Source organism: Oratosquilla oratoria, chromosome 39 (assembly GCF_046742065.1).
Source record: "Oratosquilla oratoria isolate Oo_2021 chromosome 39, ASM4674206v1, whole genome shotgun sequence".
NCBI classification, from domain to species: domain Eukaryota; kingdom Metazoa; phylum Arthropoda; class Malacostraca; order Stomatopoda; family Squillidae; genus Oratosquilla; species Oratosquilla oratoria.
In genome coordinates, this window is record NC_134815.1 from 4,490,027 (window position 1) to 4,507,500 (window position 17,474).

The 17,474-nt window shown below is 39.9% G+C and overlaps 1 protein-coding gene across 1 annotated transcript in view; it reads left to right on the forward strand.

Moving 5' to 3' along the window:
* The window catches only part of LOC143020100 (uncharacterized), a 32,969-nt gene that overhangs the window by 6,125 nt on the left and 9,370 nt on the right, over positions 1-17,474 (forward strand). The window contains exons 4-6 of the mRNA XM_076176258.1: positions 20-533; positions 2,820-3,283; positions 15,268-15,438. Coding sequence (XP_076032373.1) covers positions 20-533; positions 2,820-3,283; positions 15,268-15,438 — 1,149 coding nt within the window. The remainder of the gene's footprint in view (positions 1-19; positions 534-2,819; positions 3,284-15,267; positions 15,439-17,474) is intronic.

The following is a 17,474-nucleotide window of genomic DNA, read 5'->3' on the forward strand; positions in this document are numbered from 1 at the left end:
GGTGGAGGGGAAAGAGTAGGAGAAAGAGTCGGGAGTAATGGTGGAGGAAATGGAGGAGGAGGAGGAGGAAGCCGGGTCGATGTGCGCGACTCGCGGCCGCCGCCTCCGCCGCCGCCGCCGCTGGAAACTCAACGCGACTTCCGGGACCTCCGCCCGGAGAGTCGCGGCGAACTTCCGCGAGACCTGAGCAGCCACTACAGCCTCAGCAGTGGGATGGGCCCATCCTACTCGAACAGCAGACGACCCATGTCGCCCTTGCCCCCGCCCCTGCCCGTCACGGCGTCCCTGGCGCCGGGGCGCTCCCTCCTCTTCTCCTCCTCGCTCATGTCCCACTCGACGTCCAAGAGCCCCGGGCCCACGATTTCGGCGCCGCACTTCTTCCCCACGGGACTCGTCAGGCCGAGGTCACCGCACCCGCAGTATGACGTCACACCGAGCGCCGCAGCAGCGGCGGCAGCGGCGAACCTCCTACCGCCCCGAAGTTCCCCGCAGGAGTCGACGGGGCCAGACCCAAAGATGGTGTCCCAAATCGGGTGAGTCCTTCTTTCCGTTCACCTCTGCATGCGGGGCTCCTCTCATGATACTGCTTCCGACTCAGGTCCACAGGCACGGGGTGGGGGTTGGAGTAAGGCTTCGGATTCAGCTCAGCGCCTCTTGGTGTATGTTCCCTACATTTGTGAGCAATGAAGCTAGTAAAGCATAAGATCTATCCTTCAGCTTAACTTTTTGACGTCTGTATAGGATTATCTTCGTTTGAATGAAGCCAGCATCCAGAATGAACATCAGAGTCACATGTAGATATGTCAAAGGGTTATTACCTCCCGGTGAAACCTCCTCGAAATTCACGTGTCATCTTGCACCTTTGGATTCTTCCATCTTAGTGAGGTACACTGCCAGTAACGTCCCCCCGCGGATAGACCAGCGGTCTTGCAGTGAATTCGAAGGCAAAACATCAATCTGACTCAATTCATCCGTCGATTTGTGTATATTTGTGTATATTTCCCTTCGTTAGTTCTCTTTAACAAGACTAAATATCTGACTTGATTTCACTGGACATTATGTAAGATTATAAATATTATGATGCCATCCATGTCTCTTGGGATGAAATTTGATTGGGAATAGCATCACAAAAGGAGAACGCACAAATCCACAATTAACAAAAAAATGAAACGTGACGAAGCGGCCAACGGGCGGACTTAGCAATAACGTATCAATTAAGTCATCTGGAGGTGCTTTTCCCTTCTTGTACTGGTTGTACGACGATGATATTGTCCCGTATTGCGACACAGTTTTACAACGCATTTCTCGATATAGTCTTACCACAGTCTAAAGTCGTGCATATGCAAAGGGAGAGTAACTGATTGAGGGTTTAGTATGAAAATACGTTCTATACTGTCGATGGATTATAATGTGAATAGAGAATAGCTGTAACAACCTATAGGTCCATATGTACCAATTTCACATATCTATATCTCAAAAAGAATAGTTTTGTCTTATCAAAAATAATCATGATAGTGATAGTAATGATGATAATAAACATAAAAGGTTATAAGCAGTAACAATAGTAATTAGTAAGTAATTATAATATTTATAATAATAATGATAATAATGATTATTGTAATAATGATAATAGTGATAATGATGATAAAAATTATAATAATAATGATAATAATTACCATAATGACAACAGCAACACCACCACCAACAACAATACACAATCATGCACGCAAACAACACAACATACACTCTATAAAGGATTTGTGGGAAAACCCAGTTTCGGCAGTAGCATTCCTTGGGGAGACGGGACTGCTCGGACAGACAGTCTAGGGAACAACAACAACAACAATAATAATTATAATGATGACAATAGTAATAATTCAAGAAGTAATTTTAACTTTTTTTTAAGGATCTCGTCGGATTTAAGTGTCCCACCATAATAAATTTCTTTATTTGAAATATTTATAATTTAGTTTTGGAATGATGAATATAATCTTACCATTTTTGGTTATCACAGTGTTTTTGGGTTGAACGTCATGGACTTCCCCATTATTTCGAGAGGGCAAATATAGTGCTGCCTCCAATGCGGAGAACCATCTGAAGGAGGGAATCTCCTATGCCCTTACTACGACACGCTCGTTTGTTGTCCCCTCAGCCGCCTACCCCCCCCCCCACACACACACTTAGACTAAAACGACGGTCCTGTCTTTGCCGTCGTTTCCACTTCACTTGGACTGGAAACTCGCAGCCTGATACCACCTGGCAGTTTAGGTTCTCTGGAAAGAAATTTTGGGTAGGTTGCACCTTGTGGCACAGTTCCTGTCACGCTGGAGGAGGAGGAGGAGAAGGAGGAGGAGGAGGAGGAAGAGAAACTAGTGTCAGTCGCTGGTTGTCAGTTCTCCTCACTGTATGTGAAGAGGTGGACCGATAAACGGATAGGCAAAGCTCATAAACTGATCTTGAGCCCGATCTGGAGATTGGTGCGCCTTCAGAGGACGTTGGTGGTCAGAGGGAAACGCGCCTTTCCCGACCTCACCTCCGCATCGGCTGACCGCCGCCACCGCTACTTGCTTGCTTGCTGGCTTGCTTGCAGGACACTGTGCTCGTTGCCTTCTTACCTCCCGCTGATGAAGGAAGTCATCACCCTCCTCCTTCCAGCCTACATGCATACATAGTCACCCAGTACATACACACATACATACGCACAAATATACATACGTACGTACATACACAAAAATATACGTCCGTACATATTTTCCCATCTATTTATCTTCCATGCATATATCTATCAAACATTCTAATCGTCATCTTTTTTTTTTCAGAGTTCCTCCGTTTGGTCTTCCTTTCTCACTGCCTCTGCTGCACGAGTCCAAGAAGATGCTGGAGCGAACGACGCCGCTCAAGCTGACCACGAGTTCGTACGACCACCACGAGGACAAAGACCGGACGACGACGACGACGCAATGGGCCCAGAGGGATCTCGAAGAGCGAGAGCGAGAGCGGGAGCGGGAGTGGGAGCGGGAGAGGGAGAAGGAGAGAGAACGGGAGAGAGAACGCTTAAGGGATATCGAGAGGGAGAGGGAGCGGGAAAGAGAGAGGGAGAAGGAGAAAGAGAGAGGACTGGAGAGGGAGAAGGAGAGAGAGTGTGAGGGGGTCTTGTTGGACCGAAAGGAGATGTCCAAGGAGGTCGAGCGAGAGCGGGACACTTCGTATCCTGACAGAAAACAACTCGACGACGAAAAGTCTAACAGCCCCAGAGACAGAGACGCATTGTCAACGTGTGACGGTAAGTGTTAATTAAACCTTTATAAGAAGTACCTCAATGTTTAGATACATATATATGCATATATACATGCAGGAATATATATATATATATATATATATATATATATATATATACATACGCATATATATTTGCAGAAACCACTTGGAAAATAAAAGGATTGAATACCGAACGTTTTCGTCTATTCAAGACATCATCAGGGCACCCTGATGATGTCTTGAATAAACGAAAACGTTCGGTATTCAATTCTTTTATTTTCTAAGTGGTTTCTGCAAGCATTGTTATCACGTGTGTTTAGTGATTTGTTTTGCACACACACACACACACACACACACACACACACACACACACACACACACACACACACACACACACACACACACACACACACACACACACACACTTTTGTCGGATGGACGGCGAGGATTAGAGTTCTGAAGAAAAAGTGAAATTTTCGTGGACCTCAACGCAAAGGAAGTACCTATTGTATTTACAGGGAAGGGGATAACTCGTGGTGTCGTGGGAAAGTGAGGAAAAAGGAGAAGGGGAGGGATTACTGAGGGAAATGGAAGGAAATGAGGAAGGGGAAGACTTGGTCCAAGAGGCCAGACGTCTTGTAAACAAACGGAGGACCGATGATTCTGGTGATGGGATTAACAAAAATGTAAAGATTAGAAATATAGATAAGAGCAGCACAATGGAAGGTGAGGATAATAATTTCCAGGGATTTAATGAGGGTGGGGGGGATACCAACCTCCCCCGATTGACAAGACTAGAGGAGAAACTTGATAAGATGATCGAACATTGGGAAGACAGGTTCGGTAACGTAACCAACATTGCGCAGAGAGTTGAAAAGTTGGAAGAACTAGAGAAGGCGAACAAAAATTTAACTAATGAAATAGAAGAATTAAAAAGACAGTTAAAAGAAGTAAAAGAGGAGAATGAAGAATTAAAGAGGAATAATAAAGACAATAAAGAGGCCATAGCAAAAGAAGCACAGGGTTGGAAAAAATCCAGGAAAACAGTAAAGTTGCATTTACTGACATAATTAAACAGCAAATGAAAGTACAAACTGAAGACTCAGTTATCAAAGTGATGAGACAGAAGGAGAATATAGTAAGAGACTTGGCAGATAAAAAGAAATGTATAATTATATTGGGAATGGAAGAGAAACATAACCTAGATAGAACTTCAAGAATCAGTGAGGAAAAAGAAAAAGTAAGCAGTTTACTAAAATTAGTTCAGAAAGATGAACCTGAAATCATGAAACAAATTGAAGAGATGTTTAGGCTCGGAAAATATAGTACAGATAAGACCAGACCAATTAAGATTAAATTCAGGTCACAAACAACAGCAGAGAATATCTTATCCAAAACAGGGAAACTAGCAGCAAGTGAACAATATAAAAAGGTATGGATAAAAAGATAAATGAATAAAGGGGAAAGAGAGGAAGAAAAAATGAAAAGGAAAGAAGCTAAAGAAAAAAACGAGAGCAGAACGGAGTCAGAAAAAGAAGAATTCTACTGGAGAGTAGTGAATATGAAATTGAGGAAATGGACCATAACAGAGAGAAACAAAAAAGAAACAGAGAATATAATGGAAATAACAGAAAGTTAAGAGTGTCCTACACAAATATAGATGGATTAATAACAGGACTGAATGAACTGAACGAGTATCTGAAGGAAAAAGAACCGGACATAATGGGAATTGTAGAGACAAAATTAAAAGGTCCACTACCACCCAACAGCATAGGACACAATGCATATAATTATTGAATTAGAAACAGAGAGGTAAAACCAGGGGGTGGAGTTATGTTCCTGACTAAGAAGGATATAAACGTGAAGAGTGTCACATATGGAAAGAATAGAGTAGAGATGATCATGACAGAAGTAGAAGACAGAGATAAGAAGAGCAGAAAGATTGTAATAAACTACGTGCCCCCAAAAACAGCCTCGTGGGAAGAGAGTGAACATAAAAGTATGTTAGAAGACACAAAAATAACATTAAACAAGATAATGGAAGATGGAGGAAGAATAGTTATGATGGGCGACTTTATTTGCAAAGAAATCTGCTGGGAAGAGATGACCGTAAAGGGTGGAGAAGACTCATGGGGAAATGTTCTACTCGAGATGATTATTGACCACACAATAGTTTACCCATCTACTTTTGACAATTCTTTCACAAATTTTTCCTATTGTACTTGTTAGAAAGAATGGTCTATAGTTGGTAGGGTCTTCTTTATTTCCCCCTTTATATATAGGTACTATATTTGCTTTTTTCCAATCTTCTGGAACTTTTCCTTCTTTCAAGGAACTGTTTATTAGACTATGTATTTTGTCTGCCAGTTCATTCCTGCATTCTTTCAAAATCCAGTTTGCTATTTCATCTGGTCCATGCGATTTTCTGACATCAAGATTACTCAAGTGTTTCATTATTTCATTCTTTGTTACTTCTATTTCTTTCATAGGGGGGACTTTCTCTTTCCATTCGATCTCTTCTGGTTGTATGTTCTCCCTTGTAAACACTGATTTAAAATGTTTATTCATAATTTCTGCCTTTTCTATTTCCTCTGTGTATTCAACTCCTTCTTGTCTTAATTTCTCCAAATCTTGTTTATTTTTCAGTTTGTTGTTTACAAATCTGTAGAATAGTTTTGGTTGATCTTTACATTTTTCTATGACATCTTTTTCATATTTTCTCTTTTCCTCTCTGCAAACTTGTACATATTCATTTCTATAACAAGTATATATTTTGAATTTTTCAGGTCTTCTGTCTTTCTTCCATTTGGTCCAAACTTTATCTATTTTGTCTTTTAACTCCCTACAACTTTTGCTGTACCAGCACTTTACATATTCTTTTTCTTGTTTTTGTCTTGGGACATACTTTTCCACTCCTTTTTTATAGATTTTTGTCAAAATATTCCATTTCTCTTCTACTGTTGTTTCTTCTTTGTATATTCATTCCCAGTTTTCTTTTTGAAAGAATTCTCTTATTTTATTAAAGTTTGTTTTTCATACATCATTCTTCCTTTTCTATATTGTTCATTTCGTTTCATGTACTTCTCCTCGTTTCGTTCCAGTTCAATCAATATATGGTCACTTTTACTTATTGGTGTTTTATATTCAATCTTTTCCACTATTCTAGGTTCAGATGTGATTATTAGGTCTAGTCTCGATGGTTCTTCTTCATTTCTATACCTAGTGTTCTCCTGAATCCACTTTGTCATTGTATGGTCAATAATCATCTCGAGTAGAACATTTCCCCATGAGCCATCTCCACCCTTTACTGCCATCTCTTCCCAGCAGACTTCTTTGAAATTAAAGTCGCCCATCATAACGATTCTTCCTCCATCTTCCATTATCTTATTTAATGTTATCTTTGTGTCTTCTAACATACTTTTATGTTCACTCTCTTCCCACGAGGCTGTTTTTGGAGGCACATAATTTATCACGAACTTTCTGCTCTTCTTATCTCTGTCTTCCCCTTCGATCATAATCATCTCTACTGTATTCTTTCCATATGTGACACACCTCACGTTTATATCCTTCTTAGTCAGGAACATAGCTCCACCCTCTTGTTTTGTCTCTCTGTTTCTAATCCAATAATTGTATGCATCGTGTCCTACACTGTTGGGTGGTATGGACCTTTTAATTTCGTTTCTACAATTCTCATTATGTCCGGTTCTTTTTCCCTCAGATAATCATTCAGCTCATTCAATCCTGTTATTAATCCATCTATATTTGTGTAAGACACTCTTAGTTTTCTGCCACTTCCATTGTATTCTCTGTTTCCCTTTTGTTTTTCTCTAGTATGTCGTATTTCCTTACTTTCATATTCACTACTCTCCAATAGAATTTCTCTTTTTCTGACTCTGTTCTGTTCTGGGTTTTTTTCCTTAGCTTCATGTCTTTTTATTTTTTCCTCCTCTCTATCCTCTTTATTCATTTCTCTTTTTATCCATACCTTTTTATATTGTTCACTTGCTGCTAGTTTCCCTGTTTTTGCTAAGATATTCTCTGCCGTAGTTTGTGACCTGAATTTAATCTTAATTGGTCTGGTCTTATCTGTACTATACTTTCCAAGTCTAAACATCTCTTCAATTTGTTTCATGATTTCAGGTTCATCTTCCTGAACTAATTCTTGTAAACTGCTTACTTTTTCTTTTTCCTCATTGATTCTTGTGGTTCTATCTAGGTTATATTTCTCTTCCATTTCTAATATAATTGTACATTTCTTTTTATCTGCTAACTCTCTTACTATATTCTCCTTCTGTCTCATCACTTTAATAACTGAGTCTTCAGCTTGTTCTTTCATTTGCTGTTTAATTATATCAGTAAATGCAACTCTACTGTTTTCTTGGAATTTTTTCCAACCCTGTGCTTCTTTTGCTATGGCCTCTTTATTGTCTTTATTATTCCTCTTTAATTCCTCATTCTCCTCTTTTACTTCTTTTAACTGTCTTTTTAAATCTTCTATTTCTTTAGTTAAGTTTTTGTTCACCTTCTCTAGTTCTTCCAATTTTTCAACTCTCTGCGCAATCTTTGCTACGTTACCGAACCTCTTCTCCCAATGTTCGGTCATTTTTTCAAGTTTTTCCTCTAGTCTTGCTAATCGGGGGAGGTTGGTATTCTCCCCCCCCCACCCTCATTAAATCCCTGGAAATTATTATCTTCACCTTCCATTGTGCTGCTCTTATCTATATTTCTAACCTTAATGCTTTTACTGATATTTTCGATTTCCCCAGTGTCGTCAGCTGACCTTTTGTTTACATTTTTTCTGCTGTCAGGGGGAGCCCGTTCGTCTCCCTCCTCATTTTCTTCCATTTCCCTCAGTAATCCCTCCCCTTCTCCCCTTTCATTACCTTTTTAACTACACGAGTTTTCCCCTTCCCTACAAATACAATAAGGTACTTCGTCGTAGTTGAGATCCACGAAAAATGCGGTTTTTTTCCGGAGTTCCAATCCACGCCGTGAATCCGACGAAAGTGTGTGTGTATTCACTTGGTCTTTGGATCACGTGTTGGACTCGTGATCGACAGCTATTTCCCTCCTGGAAGAGAGCTCAGAGCTCGTAGGTCCGATCTATGGGTAATGCTATGACCTTTCACACACACACACCCCCGACTCCCCGCCCACGAGAGTCAGAGTAACGACCCGAAGCGCAGCTGTACCGAAATTAATTTCGGCCCTGGGCAGGATTCGAACCAAGCACTACGCGCACCACCATGCTAGTAGTTCATCGTTCTACCAACTGCGCCACCGAGTTGTGTGTGTGTGTGTGTGTGTGTGTGTGTGTGTGTGTGTGTGTGTGTGTGTGTGTGTGTGTGTGTGTGTGTGTGTGTGTGTGTGTGTGTGTGTGTGTGTGTGTGTGTGTGTGTGTGTGTGTGTGTGTATCTACCTAGTTGTATTTACCTAGTTGTATTTTATGGGAAGGGGAGCTATGCTGGTGGTGTCCCGTCTTCATATCTCATTTTATCTAGACTGATTTTAAATTCATGTATTGTTTTTGCACACACCACTTTCTCATCCAACTTGTTCCAAATGTTTCTTATTCTGTGGGGAAAGCTGTTCTTTTTCAGGTCTCTTCTATATCTGTCTTTCTTGATTTTCTTTCCGTGTCCTCTTGTATTTCTACTATCCCATTTTATTAGATCCTCTCTATCAATAGTTTCTATGCCTTTCATGATTCTATAAATAGTTATCAAGTCTCCTCTGTCTCTTCTTTGCTCTAATGTCTGTAGCTCAATTTTTGCTAGTCTCTCTTCATATGATAGTTTTGAGAGTGTTGGTGCCAATTTTGTAGTTGCTCTTTGTATTCTTTCAAGTTTTGTTATACATATTTTTGTACTTGGTGAACACGTCGTCGCTGCATATTCCAATCTTGGTCTTATCAAAGTGACTAGTATTTTCTTCACCATTTCTTCATCCAGGTATGTAAATGCCACTTTGATTGTTCTTATTGAATTATAAGTTTCTCCAAAAAATCTTGTTTATATGTTTCTCAGGGGATACATTATTCATAATAATGACTCCCAGGTCCTTCTCATTTTCTACTTTTTTTTTTCTTCTCTCAATTTATATGATCCCACTATTCTTTTTTTGCTTTTTCCAAATTCCATTATACTTTACTTCTTGATATTAAATTCCATCTCCCACTTCCTACTCCAGTCCCATACTTTATTGAGATCACTCTGTAGCGACTCACACTCTTCTACAGTGTTCACTTTTTTTTTTTAACAATTTTGCATCATCCGCAAAGAAGCTCATATGACTTTGAATTCCTTTATCCATATCATTAATATATATAGCAAACACTATTAGGGCCAGAACTGTTCATTGTGGAACACCACTTATCACTTCATCCCAATTAGAGTGTTTGTCTCTTATCACTACTCTCATTTTTCTTTCATGCAAGAAGTCTTCCATCCACTTCAGCAGTTTGTCCTGTATTCCTCCTGCAGTTTCTAATTTCTCAAGCAACTTCTTATGTGGCACCTTATCAAAAGCTTTTTCAGGTCTAGAAATACACAATCTGCCCATCCATCTCTTTCTTGTATTATATCTATTAGCCTTAGATAGAAACACATTAAGTTTGTGACGCATGATCGTCCTTGTCTAAATCCAAATTGCCTTGGATTTAGTATGTTGTTTTTTCCAAATGCTTTACCCATCTACTTTTGATCATTCTTTCACAAATTTTAGCTATCGTACTTGTAAGAGAGACCGGTCTATAGTTAGTAGGGTCTTCTTTTTTCCTCCTTTATATATTGGTACTATATTTGCTCTTTTCCAATCTTCTAGAACTTTTCCTTCTTTCAATGAACTGTTTATTAGACTATGTATTTTGTCTGTTAGTTCATTCCTGCATTCTCTCAAAATCCAGTTTGCCATTTCATCTGGTCCATGCGATTTTCTGACATCGAGATTACTCAAGTGTTTCATTATTTCATTCCTTGATACTTCTATCTCTTTCATAGGGGAGACTTTCTCCTCCCATTTGATATCTCTAGGTTGTATGTTTTCCCTTGTAAACACCGATTTAAAATGTTTTTTCATCATTTCTGCCATTTCTATTTCCTCTGTGTATTCAACTCCTCCTTGTCGTAGTTTCTCTAATTCTTGTTTGTTTTTCAGTTTGTTGTTTATAAATCTGTAAAATAGTTTTGGTTGATCTTTACATTTTTCTATGACATCTTTTTCGTATTTTCCCTTTCCTTCTCTGCACACTTGTACATATTCATTTCTATAACAAGTACATATTTTCCATTTTTCAGGTCTTTTGTCTTTTTCCATTTTATCCAAGCTTTACCCCTTTTGTCTTTTAACTCCCTGCATCTTTTGTTGTACCAGCACTTTACATAATTTTTTCTTGTTTTTGTCTTGGAACATACTTATCCACTCCTTTATAAATTTTTGTCAAAATATTCCATTTCTCTTCTACTGTTGTTTCCTCCTTGTGTATTCTTTCCCAGTCAGCTTTTTGAAAGAATTCTCTTATTTTATTTAAAAAAAATATATATATACATCAATCTTCCCTTTCTATATTGTTCATTTTTTCATGTATTTTTCCTCTTTTAGTTCCAGTTCAACCAGTATGTGGTCACTTTTACTTATTGGTGTCTTATATTCAATCTTGTCCACTATTTCGTGTTCTGATGTGATTATTAGGTCCAGTCCCGATGGTTCTTCCTCATTTCTATACCTAGTATTCTCTTGTATCCATTGCATCATTGTATGTTCTATAATCATATCAAGTAGTACGTTTCCCCATAGGTCGTCTCCACCCTTCGCTGTCATCTCTTCCCAGCAGACTTCTTTACAATTAAAGCCACCCATTATGACTATTCTTCCTCCATCTTCCATTAACTTATTTAGTGTTATCCTTGTGTCTTCTAACATATTTTTGTGTTCTTTCTCTTCCCACGAAGCCGTTTTAGGAGGCACATAATTTACTACAAACATCCTGCTCTTCCCATCCTTGTCCTCCACTTCCATCATAATCATCTCTATTCTTTCCATATGTGACATTCCATTATGTTCCTTCTTAGTCAGGAACATAACTCCACCCCCTTGTTTTACCTCTCTGTTTCTAATCCAATAATTATATGCACCATGTCCTACACTGTTAGGTGGTAGTGGACCTTTCAATTTTGTCTCTACAATTCCCATTATGTCCGGTTCTTTTTCCTTCAGGTAATCATTCAGTTCGTTCAAGCCTGTTATTAAGCCATCTATATTTGTATAAGACACTTTTAATTTTCTGCTACTTCCATTGTGTTTTCTGTTTCCCTTCTGTTTTTCTCTGCTATGAACCATTTCTTCACTTTCATATTCACTATTCTCCAATAGAATTTCTCTTTTTCTGACTCTGTTCTTTTCTCGTTTTTTTTTTTTTTCTTAGCTTCTAGTCTTTTCATTTTTTCCTCTCTTTCCTCTTTATTCATTTCTCTTTTTATCCATACCTGTTTATATTGTTCACTGTCTGCTAGTTTCCCTGTTTTTGCTAAGATATTCTCTACTGTCGTTTGTGACCTGAATTTGATCTTAATTGGTCTGGTCTTATATGTATTATATTTCCCTAGTCTATATATTTCTTCAATTTCTTTCACTGTTTGTTGTCCATCCTCTTGAACTACTTCTAATATGTTGTTTACCTTTTCTTTTTCCTCTTTTACTCTTGTGGTCCTATTTAGATTATACTTCTCTTCCACCCCTAATATAATTATACATTTCTTTTTGTCCCCAAAGTCTCTTACTATATTCTCCTTTTCTCATCACTTTAATAACTGTGTTCTTAGTTTGTTCTTTCATCTGTAGTTTCACTATATCTGTAAATACAACTTTGTTGTTCTCTTGGAGTTTTCTCCAACCCTGTGCTTCGTTTGCTATGGACTCTTTATTCTCTTTATTCATCTTCTTTAATTCCTCATTCTCATTTTTTACTTCTTTTAACTGTCTTTTTAATTCTTCTATTTCTTTAGTTAGGTTTTGGTTCTCCTTCTTTAGTTCTTCCAATTTATCAACTCTTTCCGTAATCCGTGTAAGTTGGCTGAACCTAGCCTCCCAGTGTTTGGTCATTTTCTCTAGTTTTTCCTCTAGACTTGCTAATCGGGGGAGGTAGGTATCCCCCCCACCCTCATTAAATCCATGGAAATTATTATCTCCACTTTCTATTGTGCTGTTCTTATCTATATTTCTAAACTTAATGCTTTTACTGATATTTTCGACTTCGCCTGCATCGTCTGCAGCCCTCATGTTTACATTTCTCCTGACGTCCGGGGGAACCCGTTCGTCCCCTTCCTCATTTCCTTCCATTTCCCTCAGTAACCCCTCCCTTTTTCCTCACCTTCCCACTACACCACGATCTTTCCCCTTCCCTATTAATACAACAAAGATACTCCCTCGTTGAGATTGATGAAACTTGAAGTTTTCTTGGAGTTCCAGACTTCGTTGTCACTTCGACCGACGTGTGTGTGTGTGTGTGTGTGTGTGTGTGTGTGTGTGTGTGTGTGTGTGTGTGTGTGTGTGTGTGTGTGTGTGTGTTGAAACACACTTTCGCATTAAGGAAAAAAGGACCCGCTGGTGGTCGGGAATATAATAGATAATTAAAACTGACATTAATTTGAACAATTTGGTATGTAAATGATGCCAAAGGTCGTATAGTGTTTGTGTGTAAAATGTAGGTGTGATCCCTTAGTAGTAGTGTAAAGAACATTGTGGAAAATCCAAAAATGTCACAAAGCTGATAACCTGTGAGATAATATAACTTGATGTACAAGTCATCTTTCTGGACGTCTTGAAGACGTCATCCGTAATTGCCTACGTCGTCCCCCTTTTCTTTTTGATTAATTATTGCCTCTAGTTCCACTGACTGAACCCGCCGCCGCCGCCTCACAGTAGCTGACAGCCACTGTGGTCTCCGGGCCTATACATCTCTTTCTGGCAAGAAATCTTTGACTATTACATGAGTGTGACCATTTCTGTGTCACTAGCTGATGGCAGCAGGAGAAAAGGAGGCGCAGTCGCTCTCGTTTTAGCTTGCCTTATGCGAAAAGGTCCAGAAAATTCAGCCAGAGATCTTGAGCCCACTCAGACCTTCGAGTGTGAACACCTCCAGAGGGAAGGGAGGTGCCGACGGAATTTCGAGAACTGGCGGGCGGCGACGGACAGATGATTGTGCCCATCTCGCAGGACCACCGCCGGCGGCGGCACCACCACGTGACCCTTTACATGGCTAATAGCTATTGTGTTTCTGGCTTTAGCAGTACAAACAAAATCTTCTCTGTGATAAATGACTTCAGTTATGTTGATGTAAGCAGCTTCTATGGTTTTCCTCGTTCTCTTGACTGAGCTTATATTCATTGCCATGTCATTAATCCAGTTAGGAAGATGTCCATGTTTACGATCATGAATCATTAAGGAGCTCAATTTTCTCTTTGCTCTCCACAGTGTAAGAACAATCATGGATTGATATTGAGAAACGCCGAGGTGAAAACAAACAATAGTATAAGGACCACAGGCATTTAGGGATTAGGCTAAGAAAGATGGCCGCTTTTGTCCATTATGCGGTCGGTCACTGTATCGGAGGTCTCTTATATAAGTTTCCTTTAGTTTCTTTTCGTGTCCTCTTGTTTCTCTTCTGTCCCACTTTAATAAGTCATCTCTGTCGAGGATTTCCATCCCTTTCATAATTCTGCAAATGGTCAATAAATCACCTCTTTCTCCTCGCTGGTCCAGTGTTGACAGATGTAGTTTCTCCAATCTTTGTTCATATGTCAGATTTGACATTGTAAGTGCCATTTTTGTCGCTGCTCTTTGGATTCTTTCTAATTTTCTTAAGCTCTTCTTTGTGCTGGGTGCCCACAATGTTGCGGCATATTCTAGTTTCGGTCTTATCAGTGTAACCACTATTTTGTTTAACCATTTCCTCATCTATGTAGTCGAAGGCCACTTTCATTGATCTTGGTAAGTTAAAAGTCTCTCCAAATAATTTGTTGACGTGTATGCGTGGGTTTGTGTACGTGTATATGTACTTGTGTGTGTGTGTGTGTGTGTGTGTGTGTGTGTGTGTGTGTGTGTGTGTGTGTGTGTGTGTGTGTGTGTGTGTGTGTGTGTGTGTGTGTGTGTGTGTGTGTGTGTGTGTGTGTGTGTGTGTGTGTGACTAAATAGATATCCTTGTTCTAGTACTACTTTATGACGCGTAGAATGATAGAAAGCCTCGGAACCGCAAAGATAAGAAGGACCCATACAGAGAGGCAAGTGTCTCATTTTTTCATTAAAGACGTAAGCTTTGGGCCCTCCCAGCTGAATGAAATCGTTTGGCACCAGTTCAAATTAAATCAGTCGACCACTTTCCCAGAGCAAATGGATTAATACAGACATTATTCTTCCCTTCCTTGTGCTGACATCCTGAAAGCCGATTAGCATCGTCTTGCGACAGCCAGGACAAAACTAGTCCATGTCCTACTGTCGATGAAACGAGATATGAAAATTTGAAGTCTCTTTCAAAGTCTTGTTTTTAACTTTGAATCCAGACAACCATCCATACTTTCCATTTTTGCCGTTCGGGTAAAGTACTTCAAGGATCTCTAGATAATTATGTAACACGATGGATATTCTGGTTAATGCCAAATAGCAGAGCTGGGCGCGTTACCGCCGGGTAGGTAGTGCATTACCGTTAATGCGTTACCTAATTTAATTTCCTTTAGAATGATTCTGATGAAAAAAATGAAGGGGAGAAGTATTTACTTCTTACGAGTATTCTCAATAAAATAAAACCTAAACTGCAACATTAATATTCTCTACTCTAAAACATAAAACAACCAGAGCTGGGCACTTGCATTACTGCGTTAGTAACGCACTACCTGTCCGGCGATAACGCGCCCAGCTATGACAAATAGTCATGTTCAGTTGAAAAGGTGTTACCGTATTGAAGAGTTTGATCTCGTCCTTTGACCGCCCGTGACAGCGTTCTTTCAATCATCTCAGATCCGAGCTCGATAGCGCCCAAAACGGAACTAACTCCGGAGGGCGACATCGGCGAGGAGGACGACGACTCCAACGGCGGAATGACCCGCGACATCGTCAGCAGCGGAACGTCAGAAATCCCGCCAAGACAACGCAATATCTCGACGTCGTCTTCGGGCAACAATTCCTCAGGTACAGTGATTTATCTTTATTATTATTTGTTTTAAATTTATTATTATTATTATTATTATTATTATTATTATTATTATTATTATTATTATTATTATTATTATCATTATTATTATTATTATTATTATTATTACTACTACTACTACTACTACTACTACTACTACTACTACTACCCGTCTGTGGTATTGGCTGCATGTTGTTATGGCAAAGTTGCATGCAGTTGATACTTTGGGGTCTATATGGGGCGCCCCTACGGACCAGAGTCATACATCATTTTGTCTGCGATAGAGGACTCTGCTCACAGAGAAATGATGAAACTTTTATTATACAGCTACTGTCCCTCCGTTATGCTATCCCCCAACTCGTTGTTGTTGTCCTGTACCATTTCTCTGAATTTCGTTCCCTTGTCTCGCCTACCCTGTGGTGGGGGAAAAGAATGCTGCCACCAAGTTTCCCACTTGGATCTTAAGAGGCGAGAAAAACGGGACGGGGATTGGGACCAAGCATCCTTCTCCCTGTAGCCCCACAGGTGACATTCCTAAAAAAAAAAGTAAAGACAAAAGAGGGTCTAGGAGTTTTCCAACCAGCACCCTAAGGTTTGGGTCTTTTAATGCGCGTGGATGTGGGATGAGAGTAAAAGGGAAGAGATAGGTAGTATATTTGTGAGAAGAAAGATGGGTGTGCAAAGTGTGCAAAGATGGTGTGTGGAACAAGAAGGATGGGAGGAAATAAAAGGAAGGGTAATGAGTTGTGGGATGAGGAAACCAAGAAGGTTGTAGAAGAGAAGAAGCAAGCTTTCACAGATTGGTTACAAAATAGGATGAGGGAGTCATATGAGAGTTACAAAGAAAAGAGAAGAGAAGTGAAGCACAAGGTAAAGGAGGCAAAGAGGAGAGCAGATGTGAAATGGGGTAAGAGTATGACAAATTTTTTAAAGTAATAAAAAGATGTTTTGGAAAGAAATTAAGAGAGGAAGAGGAGGCGAATCAAGTAGATAAGAAAAGGTAAAAGGTGCAGATGGAGAGATGATAATGGAAGAGAAGGCAGTAAGAGGAAGATGGGCAGAGTATTTTAGGGAGTTGCTAAATGTGAAGGAGGATAGGGAGGGAAAGATGGTTGCAGTGGGAAGTGTTAAGAAAATAACCGTGATGAGTGAGGAAAATGGAGGAGAAATAAGGAAGGATGAGGTGAAGGCAGTTGTTAAGATGATGAGAGCAGGTAAGGCACCTGGTCTGGATGGATGCCATGCAGAATGTCTAAAAAAAAAAGGAGGTACAGTGATGGTGGACTGGCTGGTGAGGTTATTCAATATTTGTTGGAGAGAGGGTAGAGTGCCGGAGGATTGGAGGGGTGACTGTATAGTTCCATTTTACAAGGGAAAAGGGGACAAGTGTGATTGTAGTAGTTTCAGAGGGATTAAATTGTTAAGTGTACTTGAGAAGGCTTATGGGAGGATCTTGACTGAGAGGATTAGGAGAGGAACAGAGGGGGTAATTGGTGAGGAACAGTGTGGATTTGGGGCATGTAGAGGTTGCGTAGATCAGATTTTTGTGGTAAGACAGATATGTGAGAAAGCTATAGGAAAAGGTAAGGATGTTTTTTTGGCTTTTATGGATCTGGAAAAGGCTTACGACAGGGTAGACAGGAAGGCACCGTTGGAGGTTTTACAGATATACGGGATATGAGGAAAGCTTTTAGGAGCTGTCAAGAGTTTTTACGATAGTAGAGCATGTGTCAGGATTAGAAATGGAGAGAGGGATTCGAGGTAAAGGTAGGACTTCGTCAGGGATGTGTTATATCGCCCTGGCTGTTCAACTTATACATGGATGGGGTGGTGCGAGAGGTAAATGCAAGGGTAGTAGGTAAGGGACTGGGGATGGTTAAAGAAAATGGAGAAAAGTGGGAGGTGAGCCAACTGTTGTTTGCGGACGACACTGTGCAGCAGGATCAGAGGAGGGATTGAGGAAGTTCGTGACAGAGTTTGGGAGAGTGTTTGAAAGAAGAAAGTTGAAGATAAATGTGGGTAAAAGTAAGGTGAT